The sequence below is a fragment of the Dasypus novemcinctus genome, chromosome 21, assembly GCF_030445035.2.
Source record: "Dasypus novemcinctus isolate mDasNov1 chromosome 21, mDasNov1.1.hap2, whole genome shotgun sequence".
NCBI lineage: Eukaryota > Metazoa > Chordata > Mammalia > Cingulata > Dasypodidae > Dasypus > Dasypus novemcinctus.
The window spans coordinates 5,466,337-5,479,052 of NC_080693.1; the positions used below are offsets into that span (position 1 = coordinate 5,466,337).

Here is a 12,716-nt window from a genome sequence, read left to right on the forward strand (position 1 = left end):
GTTAGGCTATTGTGTCAACCTGGCCAGGTAATTGTGCCCAGTTGTTTGGTGAGGGGAGCACGGGGTTGACTGTAGTGCAGGGACATCTGTGAACATTAGTCACCATTGACTTTACTGCAGTGGTAAATCCTAGATAGCTGGTTATAATTACATCAATAAGGGAGATTGCCATCAGCAGTGTGTGACACTTAACCCAATCAGTTGAATCCCTTAAAAAGAGAAGAGATTCCAGCATTGAGAGAGAATTTCCCAGCTCGTCTTTGGACAGCCAACAGCTCCCGGAACTCATCAAGTACCTTCACTGGACTTTCATCAAAGCTCCTGGCTGCAGTCTGCCTGTGGAACCTGGACTTGTGCATCCCCATGGCTGCGTGAGAGACTCTGATAAATTTTGTACTATCAACATGTATCCCTTGCTGATTCTGTTTCCCTAGAGGACCCAGACTCATACAGCTAGTAAATGTATGGAAATAAGCTAATATGACATTTACAATTACAGGTAAAACTGCTATAGTCAGCTGCTAGAATCCAATGGGAAGTAGAGTCCTTTTCCAAGGACACAAGGGAGGGTTCTTAAGAGGGAGTGGGCTGAGTAGGAGAGGTCTCATTGTCTAGTGGTGTATGTGCCATTTTTATAGATATAACTACCAGTCATTTGTTGATGAATGAATCTATCAGTGTTTGATTAACCATTAAGGAATTCCACAATATATATATGTGCTATACTTAGGTAGGTAGATCAATAGATATAGATAAACATAAATGGAGATGTATATATTGATATTGCATGCAGACAATGCATTTCTTTTTAATAGATATTATATGCCTTCATTTCTAAATTACTAGCAATTTAAAGAAAATTATTGATTTACTAAAAGCTTTTTAGTAAAAATATAAATGATATATCTTTACGATACTTTTACCTTTTAAAAACGTAAAAATGTGACAATTCAGTTAGCAGAAGATGAACATTATATTATCATTCTCTAGACAAATAATTAGTACAGTTAGGTGGAATTTTATTCTACTGCAAACAATCTAACCTGGGGTACATTTGTCCTATTGCTGATTTGGCCAGGGAGGGTGTGTGACCTGCTCATTTCTTTAGAGAGCTGTTACAAGTTCTGGTTTTCTGGTTGCCATCTTTTGAAATCAGACCATGAAAACATGCATTTCACTGCTTATTTTATTAAATTCTATTAAATAATAAAAATGGAACATAAAAATTCATTTTTTAAAATTTTCATTACTAAAACATGTTATAATGAATATAAAAAATGTGCAGCAAGTAATAGCAGATATTTTAAAAACACCTGTCTGCCCTAACAATTTAAATACTTTCTAAGATTCTTAATGGTTTTATTAGGTGGGAGGTCTTTTTGGATACATAATGCCAAAGACTGTTTCTCCTACTGAATTTTAAAGGTAATTTAAAGAGTAAGATTCAATTCATAGCACACAAACAAATTCCAGTATTGCCTTTAACACCCAATACAGGCAATATTGACAATATTCAAACAAATATGAAGGATCTCAAATCCGTAGAAATTTAGATGATAATTCAAAATCCGTAGAAATTTAGATGATAATGTAATTCAAATTTTATAACTAGTATTAAATCTTATAACTTATTTTCTCCCTTTCTGTAAGATTCCTGATCCATTTGGTAAGAAATAATATTTTCTTCTCTGTGCAAAAAAAAAAAAACAAACAAAAAACAGATGTGACTTTATGACATTTATTTCTGATTCCCATATTTGATTTCGTTCCAGGTATCTGAAAGAACTTCAGGAGGTAATAAAACACAAATTTTCAGAGCAGTTTATTAACTGCTCTATCTTTACTAGCATGCTTTAAATGAACTCCCAGTAGGCGCTGTCTTTTTATCTACTCCTTTCACTTTGAAGGGACCACTTTTCCCTAGTGTTACAAAATCTTCACGTAACTTCAAGTATTTGGATAAGCAACTTCACATTTACCGCGCTATGCCTGAGATTTATTCATAGAGATTTTCTGTTTTGTTTTTTTTTGCTTTTTGTTTTAATTAACCATTGCTCTGCGGGGCCAGAGAGCAGCTGAGCAGCCGCCCGCACCACGCGGCGGGTGTCAGCGCAGTGCGGGCCGCGGCCAGGGGCGGCGGTAGTGAGGCCGCGCTGCGCTCCAGCCGCTCCTCCCGCCAGGTTCCTCTGCTCCCGAGGAACGTGGCTCCCGGGACTCTGCCCGCCCGCCGCCGCGCAGGTGCGCGCCCCAGCCGCCTTTGCCAAACCAGGACAGTGACCTCCCAGCGATTTCCAAAGCATCTGGCCATTTTATTAAGTATGATCCCCAATTTGGGCCTTGTTCTAATGAGCTCAATGGAAAGTTGACAAAACACTCCCATCGCCGCCATCGATTTCTTTTTTTATCAGTTGATTAGATCTGGTCAGTTATTTTGATCCTTTATTTTATTTTGGTTTCTTTCTCGAAGTGAGATTCTGTACATGGCTGTTATATCTCTTTTAAGACCCTTGGAGTGGGGTTACAACGGAATAAATAAAGGATAAAACGTAAAATATTAACATTATAGGAGAAACAATAAGCATCAAACTTATTCAAGCTAAAAACGTTCATAAAATTAAAAGTGAAGGATGGGGAAGATGTGCTTCAAGTAGATGGGCACTGGACTCTCACATGCGAGGTCCTGGGTTCCATCCTGGTGCTTCCTAAAAAAGAGAAGGTGAGCAGGCAGAAGAGGGAGCCATGGGGGGGTGGGGGTGGGAGGGGAATTTAAATGCATTATCTTTAATCTGATAGGAAGCATCTCCAAAACAAAACAAAAACAACCATTCTATTTCTGGAGGTTGGTATATTACTATAGAACCAACTCTCATTCATATAATCACTATAAACTCTAGAAAATATGAATGCCTAACTGAGGGCAGTGCAGAGCAATGATCAAATAAATAGATTTATTGAGAGTGTTGACACTTGGAGGGATGAGATATCAATAAAGATTCTCCCAGCTTTAAATCTTGCATTCTGATGGCAGAGGTGAACCTACACCATGTGAAGAAACTGCATTGAAGGTATTGATACCATTTCACATTATTTACCAATATAAGACAAAGTATACACAGGACCTTTCTGTGGATAAGAAGGACTATTTGAAATGTATTCAAACTGTTTGCATTGATAATAAATTTAAAATAATATGTATATAGATATATGATATATATGATAGAGATAGAGCTATAAATATAGGTATAGATATAGGTATATAGATATAAATAAAACACAAACCAAAACCTGCTGTGGCTATACTGCTGCATTTTAGTTTGCTAAACTGCTCAGGCAGATACCATAAAATGGGGTTGGCCATTAAAAATAGAAATTTATTAGTTCACAAGCTTGCAGTTTTGAGGCTGAGAAAAATGTCCAAATCAAGGTATTGAGAGATATTTTCTCCGGGAAGCCAGGCTGCCTGCAGGCCTAGACACTGTCATGAACAAGACACATGCTAGCAGCCGCTGGTCTCCCCCTTCTCTTCCAGGTTTAATTCCTTCCAGTTTTTTTATTCTGTTGTTTTTCTCCTTTAATTCCATATTCATCCTGTTTATAAAGGTTTCCTTTAAAAGGATTAAGACTCACATTGGACCATGCCCGAACTGAAGCAATCTAATCAAAATATCCTATTTACAGCAGGTTTACACACCGAGGAATGGATTAGCTTTAAGAACATGATTTTCTGGGGTACAGACAATTGAAAACGTCAAAGGCTACATTCTTATTAAACAGTGTACACCTGAAGGCAATATGTATGGCTCAATATTAAGGTTATTTTGCATCATGATATACAAACAATGCTAAATTTTTATTCACCTATTGTCATGGCTTCCAAATATATAATGCCTAACATGTTATATCATAAAGTATAACACAATGTAACTAAAATTATACCTGGATATGTAGAAACAATTCAGCCAATGTAATCATCATGAGATAGTCATCAGCAAAGGTATAAAAGTTTTGAACAGTATAGGTGACTAAATCCTAATGGTGTAGAAAGTGCATTCAAGTGTGTTGAGTAGTTTGAAATAAAAAAAAGGGTGTGTTATCTAATTACAGTTGAATTAAACTGGAAATCAATAACAGAATGGTACATAGCACCTCTAAGAAACATATTGAGCCTTTTTGCTTTCCTAACACAATAAAAATGAACCACCTATACCATAATTGTGAAGACTGAAAAGCTATTGTAGTGCTTCCTAATACGTATGCACTTTGTGCCTGGTACTAGTCCGAACGGTTACACATTCCAGTTAGTCCTACCTTCAAATGGCACATGAGGGTGGACACTGTCGTTAATGTGCTAACCTGTTGAGCTACTGAGTCATCAGAGATAAAGCAACGTGATGAGGATCATCCAGCTCACAGGCCACTGGACTCAGCTTTGGCACTAGGTTCATAGCTTTGGATAATTTCAGAAAGACTGTCATTCCTTACAATACCATGAGTTGTTTTGACTAATGAATATCACTCCATTCCTGAGAGGAAAACCCTCTGGATGAACAGGAAACCTCAGTCCTGGGACTGGGCTGAGGCCAGGGTCTGGGTCTTCTCTGTTCCTTGGTCACTAAGATCCACAGGCATTTCACCTTAAGAGCACTGGGAATATTAGGGGAGCTGTGATTTTCTGATTATTCATTTAATCTACACAATTTTCTATGTTTAAATACACTGATATATCTTATAGACAAGCACTGTTCATGGACAGATATTAATTGGGCCCTGTTCCCTAACCATCTAGAGCCAATTATCTCTTTGAAATTACCTGTGGGCACTGGCTACTACTGGTGCCAAAGCCTGGGCTCTCGGGGTTTTCTATGATGCCATTGGAGACTCCCATATGGATATAAAACTTAACATGAAAGCTCTTGGTACAATAGAAAGCTTCCAGACAGGACATCGGTCGTCTCTACCAACTATGCCTGCTCATCCTTGCTCCCAGGTAAAGCATCAGTGGACCCTTATCAGAAATCTTGACGTGTCCATTCCAGTGTCAGTAATAAAATTAACTTTTGAGACTTTGTTGTTATTAACTCTTTTTTTCTCTCTTCCTTCCCTTCCTTCCAAGAATCACCTGCACTTCACTGCTTAGTTGATTTTTGAGAGAAACTGTCAAGAGGACTATGACAAAAAAATATATGTATAAATATAAAAGGCTCTCAGCCAATGAGACAAATCTCTTCTTTTGCATTCATTGAAATAAACTCAGTTCAAGCAGTTTTAGCAGAATTCAGAGCTGTTCATGGAAGCAAAGAGTGAGCTGGTTGCAGCACCAGATGGAGTAGGGGCAGGAGCAGCTGTGTACACTGACCAGAGTTTCAGTAAGCAGAATGCTAATGTAAATTTATACTTAAACAGATCTAATTCTGATGGGGTGTGTTTTACATAAAAAGACTATAAATAATGGTTTATGTGTATTATTACAAATTAATTAAATTTAATAATTATTTCATATTATTTTCTCTTTACTGAGCACTCTACTAGATGCAGTCAGTAGTATGTAGTGAATAAGTGTCATAAAAATAAATTGTGCAAATGACCCCTTATACTTCAGGTGTAATTCTAGGACTTTCTCATAGCATATCATGAAAATCATATAAGCATTGTTTGTAATTGAGTTCCACAGCTTCCAGACAACTGCTTGCACATAATTCACCCTAAAATATCTTTTAAGTTAGATATTATAAATAAATATTACAAGGATGTCTCAACCAATAGATAAATTAATATATTAATTTTCAAAATATATCTTCAAAGTCTTTAAGACTTTGTAGAAAAGATTAAAAAATCATTTTGTTTTTACAATTTGATATATAGGAACACTTGTACAATAATCCAGTTAGCCCAGAACAGAGTTATCCTCCTGTAACCTGCATACTATTTAAGAAAAGTCTTAGTTAAGAACCTGTATTTACATGTGTATAATCTTTTATGATGTCATACTTCTTTTAAAAGAAAATTGTGTTATCAAATTCAGAGTGCTGCCTTTCCTATACTTCTCTGTTTGCTTCTGAACAAAATAAGAGTAATATGAATTTGAGATGGGAGATATGTAGTGCCCAACCTCCCCCCTTTTAACAATTTATTACTTATTGGTTTATTTTTTATTAACATTGCTACCATTATGAGAATATCTAATTACATCCACAAATATTTAATTCATGAATTAGGTATTTTTACAACTTCTATAGAAAAGGAAATTGAGAGTCAAAAATATATATGAAGCTCTCATACACAGTAAATAAATGGCCAAGTCAAGATATAAAATATATCTTCTCCTGTAGTCTGCAAACATTTAACTCTGCTCTGCTGACACATAAATTCAAGCTAGAAATGTACAACTGATTGGTGACTGTGAAATAATAAAATATGTTCCCTCTGTGTTCCAACTGTGAAATCTTGTTGAATTTTTGCAATACAGTAGAAGAAGCCTAGTAAGTAATTTAGTAAGGAAAAAAATTAAGCAATTATTTTTAAGATCTCAACTTCTATGTGAAGCTGCCTTAAATAGGTTAGAACTTCTTATAAATAGTGAAGTTAGCTATTTTTAATCAGAGGCATCATACAATGCTTTCAGTAAGTTTTCAGTAAACTTGGTATAAAGCAAGAACAACAACTCCTTATTGAAGTAGTTTTTTGAAGAATTCTGAAATAAAGAGGAGCAGAGACAGAAAGCTTTTATTCTTGAGCTCAGGAGGTCAGTCTGAAAGTGGCAGGTGTGCTGCCTTCTTACAGCGAGCAGAGCTTCTCTAGAAGTAGTTACATTTGTCAGGAGAAAAAGGGTCACAGAGCAGGAAGGTGAAGTCATTAGCCCTGAGGGTTAGAGAGGCTGGGTAAGCAAGTCTGAAAGGCACATTCTGCGGGTTCAAGGCAGCAAGGAAAGCCATTCCCATTTCAATGGCATGAGTTAAAATATGACTCAAAGCTGAAGGAAACATTCAGCACTTGAGGGTTAAGCAAGGGTTTCACTAAGGGTGATTGTGAAAAGAAAGTTTACGAAGGACTCAGGTGTGAGTGTAACATCCCTTAATGACCTACACATCAAGCAGTGTCTTTCTGTATCAGCTATTTCAAGTTCTGAAATATGTTCAGGCTTTATAGGAAAAGGTAATAGTATGTGACACAAAACAAGATAAAAATACTAAATTTAGTGACTCTGATATTATTCATAAATAATTTTCCTTACAGGTAATATCACCTATCGAAAGTAACAGGCTCGCTCGGCCCCGCTTCCGTGAGGACGACGCTCCGCAGACTCGGCGCCCATCCGCTCCAGTCCCCGCTTCCGTGCGACCGCGCGGCGAAGATGGCCTCGGGAGTGCAAGTGGCCGATGAAGTGCGTCGCATTTTTTATGACATGAAAGTTCGGAAGTGCTCTACACCAGAAGAAATCGAGAAAAGGAAGAAGGCTGTCATCTTTTGTCTCAGTGCAGACAAAAAGTGCATCATTGTAGAAGAAGGCAAAGAGATCTTAGTTGGAGATGTAGGGGTGACCACAACCGATCCCTTCAAGCATTCTGTGGGAATGCTTCCTGAAAAAGATTGTCGCTATGCTTTGTATGATGCAAGCTTTGAAACCAAGGAATCCAGAAAGGAGGAGTTGATGTTTTTTTTGTGGGCACCAGAACTAGCACCTCTGAAAAGTAAAATGATCTATGCGAGCTCCAAGGATGCAATCAAAAAGAAATTTCAAGGCATAAAACACGAATGTCAAGCAAATGGGCCAGAAGACCTCAATCGGGCTTGTATTGCTGAGAAGCTAGGTGGATCCTTAATTGTAGCTTTTGAAGGATGCCCAGTGTAGATCGTCATTCAGTGCCACAAATCAAAAGCTTCCATGTTTAATGTTATCTTCTTGCTATATAAGTAAAGCAAATATACTTAGGCCAGGGTCTCACTGGGGAGAGCTGTCTTGTCATCTTCTAGAGCAAACTAAATATTCTATAAACATGTGCAAATGGCCCTAAATAAATCTAAAATCTGAAGTTTCATTGGTGTGAAATTAAATTCTTATTGGCCAAATTCCCATTTCAATGAGTTGGCTTGTGAAGATTATTGTTAAGTTTAGGATTTTTCATGATGCAGTTCACAAAACAGTACAAGGCCGTATGAAGAGCATTATTCTCTCTTGAACCATAGCAGTTCCTTTGTGTATTTTGCTTGGAAAATTTGATCATAATCTGGTTATAATTTTGACCCAAATTTTTTATCCTTTCTTGAGCTTAACTAATGGAAAATAATTCTCCTCACCAGATTTAGTAGTACTAATACACTAACTGCGGTAAGATTAAGTCAGACAGCCTTTAATTCTACCAAATGTGTAATGGCAACTGCCTCAAAATTGCCTCCACTCATAGTAAACGCTGATCTTGCAGAGCACCATTTTGAGCACACAGTGGGAATCCAGGAAGCAGCCCCCTGTGCCCGAACTCCCCAGGTGCTAGCTGGGAAGCTGCCGGATAGTGTGACCTTGCATCTTGGAAATCATGGTGTGTCCTCAGGAAAATGCAATACCTGCAACAGCTGGTTGGCTTATGATGCAAGTTAGGGCTCCATCGTGACAGGCGTGGTTAACTAGGCAGACAGGGACACCCATGAGAGCATGAATTGTGCCTCCTTCAAAACTTTGCTGCTTCTGGTACAGTCCCTTGGGGTGGGGGGTAACATTAAGCAAGTGTTTACTTTGGCACCTGGGAAAACGTCTAAATTTCCTAGAGCAGCTTGTTGACTGTGTGTGAAATGGGAAGCAAGTGTGACATTTCACGCTCACACAAGCACCTACCTGATGGCACTTTGAGGTGATTGTCTGGAACATCACAGGCTAACACTGAACAATATAGAGATGCACAAACAGTTGAACTTAGAAGTAGCAGTACTGGCTTTATGTAAAAAAGGAAGCATTTTTAATTTAAAAAAAAAAAAAAGAAAGTAACAAGTGATTATTTTGAACAAAGAACACTAAGTACCTACATACATTCAAGGAGTACATGGAGAAGCATGAGAAATGTATGATGGTATTTAATGGAAGCAGTTTAGTGGTCATGGAATGGATTATAATTGATTATAATATTTTGATAAGCCCTGAATAAATAGTACCCTTTGATCTCTACTCAGATTCTACAAGGTCATTATATTATCGTAAATATTAACATTCCTGGAACACAACTAATGACAGAGCAATGCATAGAAATTACCTGTATTAAATCTTTCAATCTTCCAGGCAAACCTTTAACTTCAAGTGGATCCATTTTATAACTAGAAAGTGATAGAAATATATGTAAACATAGGCACAATTCTTAAATATTATATTTTACTCATACTCCTATTCTGGAAACAAGGACGAAAAGCAGGGAAGCCAAAAGGAGCAAGAGGAAACATTGTTATATCCTATTAACCAAAATGAAATAGAGAAAATAAAAGTTTTAATGTGAGGCAATATATGAACTTAGATTAATTCCTTCTACATGTGGCTCCTGCATGTTTCTTAGGGTTTATTTGTCAGACTCTTCATGGCCAAGGGAAATGTTCCTAAGATGCCCAACTCTAGCACAGTGACTGAATTCCTGCTTACAAGGTTTTCTGATGTGTGGGAGCTCAGGGCCTTACATGCCATGCTATTCCTACTGATGTACTTGGCAACTCTGATGGGGAATCTTCTCATTGTCATAATAATCACCTTCAATTGGAAACTTCACACCCCCATGTATTTCTTCATTAGGAATCTGTCTGTCTTAGACATGTGCTACATTTCTGTCACGGTCCCCAAAGCATGTGCCATTTTCCTGCTTGACGACAGGACAATCTCCATGGCTGGATGTGCAGCTCAGATCTTCCTCGTGCTTGCATTTGCTACAGTAGAGCTGCTGTTCCTCACCATCATGGCCCGTGACCGCTATGTGGCCATCTGCCGGCCCCTCCACTACCCTGTGATCATGAACCCTCAGGTCTGTGTGCAGATGACTCTGGCCTCTGTACTCAGTGGTCTGGTCCACTCTGGATTCCACACTGGCAACACATTCCAACTGCCCTTCTGTCGGTCCAACGTGGTGCATCAGTTCTTCTGTGACGTTCCCTCTCTTCTCAAGCTTTCCTGCTCTGAGACCTTAAACAATGAAATTTTAATTTTCATCTCTGCAGTGGTGATTGCTGGTGGCTGCTTTGTCTTCATCATCATGTCTTATATTCACATATTTTCTACTGTGCTCAAGTTTCCAACCAGGGGTGAGCGTGGAAAGGCCTTTTCCACCTGTGTCCCTCACATCCTCGTGGTGAGCATCTTTCTCAGCTCAGGTGCTGCTGTGAATGTGAAGCCAACCTCCAGCTCACCCACAGTTCAGGACATGATCACCTCTGTGTTCTATTCTATAGTCCCTCCTTTCTTGAATCCTATAATCTATAGTCTTAGAAACAAACAGATAAAGGAGGCTGTAAAGAGAGTCATGAGGAGAAAGCTTTGTTTAGGGAAAAGATAGCATACTTGTTTGAAGATGAAATTTTCAATCATGAAAAAATATCAAATTTTGGACTAGTGTTTTAGGGAATTCCTGTTTACCTGTGATTCATTAGTGCTCTCCTTGATCACAAAGAGCGACTTACTTGCAACTGTATTTTGGTCTTGATTAGCTCCTGCACTTACTTTATATTGACTTTGCAAAAGATCTAGGCACTGACCAAGCACAGCAGATTGCGGTTTCCAGGTTCACTCCCAAGTGGCCCCAAAGAGGTGGGGCACCTTTCAGGAAGTTTCCTACCTGTGGTATGTGTTTTAAAATTGGCAGTGCTGTTTAGACAATGTAACACTCTTTGGCTGTGTACAAAAACAAGCTGATTTTAAGAAACCAATGTTTCAGAGAAGAGGGGAGACCTGCTATGGCATCCTCTTCTGGAGAGTTTACTCGAATGTACTGCATATTGGAGAGTGTCTTGATCCAAAGAACACTAATAGCTGTGTGTCCCTTAATGCCCTCCTGTTTTAATTTCATTTTAAAATCTCCATAGCATTGGGCCTTGGACTGATTATTGTTGTTGTTTTTCCAGCAGAATTAACAGTATGTAGGAGAAGAGCAAAATTTCATAGTGGCCTAATATTTTGTGAATCTTGAAGGTATATGATGGTGTGCAGGAGGAAGACAAGAGGAAGTCAGGTTTTTGCTTTTAAAAACAATATATACATATTTTTATTAGAGAAGTGACCTTACAAAACAATCATGCACAATGCCAAGATCTGGGTTCTGCATCTGCATCTGGGTTCTGCAGGCAGTAAATACTGCAGCAGTGACAATGCTTTGTCTCTCAGATACAGGTGACAGTAGGAGACAAGTGTGGAAACACTGAAGCAGAGGGGAGTATTACTAATGACAACAGCTGGCTTGATATTTGGATTCTGTTTATATTTGTTTCTCTACCCAAGTGCCGAGTGATAAAATAGGGAACTTGATCAGGGCATAAAATTATGCCAGGAAGCAAGCAGCTCCCTGTTTATGGACATAACTTAAAATTTCCTGGTTTGTACTTTTTTTTTTGCCAGTTGTATCAAGGAGCAATGTATAATAAATTCTAAAGGACTTTCTTTAAAAGGACTTTAAGAAGAGTAGATCTTTACCTCCCAGTCGTTGTGCCTTCCTGTTTATCTTTGACCTTTTTCAAAAAACTTTTAAAAAATCAATCTTAATTCTAACCTAATCCAGGTTATACCACTGTTGATGGGAAATCAGAAAAGGACCTAATAGATAATGTGGGTAGTCAGGTAAAGAAAACCATGTGATGTTTTGAAATGGAATCAGTCACTGAAGAACTGTGTGAGCTGTGTGACAACCAAAGGAATAAAAACATGATAGTGGGTGATCTCAGAGACACTTACATTGCCTTGCAAATACATTTCACATCTGTTTTCTGTGTTTGATGTATATTGGGCTTCAGTGTAAGGCTTTTAATATGCATCATTAATCAAAAATATTATCAATGAGATTGAATCATGTGAGAATTGGCAAGTGCATGCAAATCAAGTCTGCTTGGAGTTCAATCTCTTCTTTCTTTCAATGTAACTTTTATATGAAATAGAGTAACCAGTAGATAGTTCTCAAGAAGACCTTTTTTCTTAAGTTTCAAGAATGTTTTGAATGCTATTATTGTAGCTTCATTTTTGTCCACGTATGAAAATGTTTCTATAATAAATTATTTGATAGAAATTGATAAAGTAGATTTTACATATTTGTAACTACCAACAATTAGCTTTACCAATGTGCTGACAAATTTGTACTCCTGCCAACAGCATTCTATTTACACACCTACTTGCCTGTAAATGAAATGGTCATTTACTAATTCTTATTAAACTTATGGGCAAAACAACTAATTGTTGATGCAATTTGTAGCGCCATTAATCCTAGTGAAGTAGAAAATTAGTTCACAACATATAGAATTAAAATATATGTTGTGACAATATCAGGAGGTAGGAACAAAGCTACAAAGCTGTAATTAAAAAATGATAATGAATGGAAACAGAAATTCACAAGAACCAATGAAGTTAATCAGAAATGTTCAATAAGAAAGTTAATAAGAGAAACACCATATATATATATATATATATCTTTTTATGAAACATTGTCTGAAAGAAAGATAGCACAAGTCTGTGATGAAAAGAGAGCCACTGAGCAAACATTTTTGATGGATTA

The 12,716-nt window shown here is 37.7% G+C and overlaps 1 protein-coding gene and 1 pseudogene across 1 annotated transcript; both read left to right on the forward strand.

The window, feature by feature from the left end:
* The first annotated feature begins 7,336 nt into the window (after positions 1-7,336).
* LOC131274929 (destrin pseudogene) lies at positions 7,337-8,030 on the forward strand (annotated as a pseudogene).
* Positions 8,031-9,578: 1,548 nt separating this feature from the next.
* LOC131274893 (olfactory receptor 14C36-like) lies at positions 9,579-10,517 on the forward strand. The gene has a single exon (XM_058283270.1). The coding sequence runs from the start codon at positions 9,579-9,581 to the stop codon at positions 10,515-10,517; it is 939 nt and encodes a 312-aa protein (XP_058139253.1).
* Positions 10,518-12,716: the final 2,199 nt, after the last annotated feature.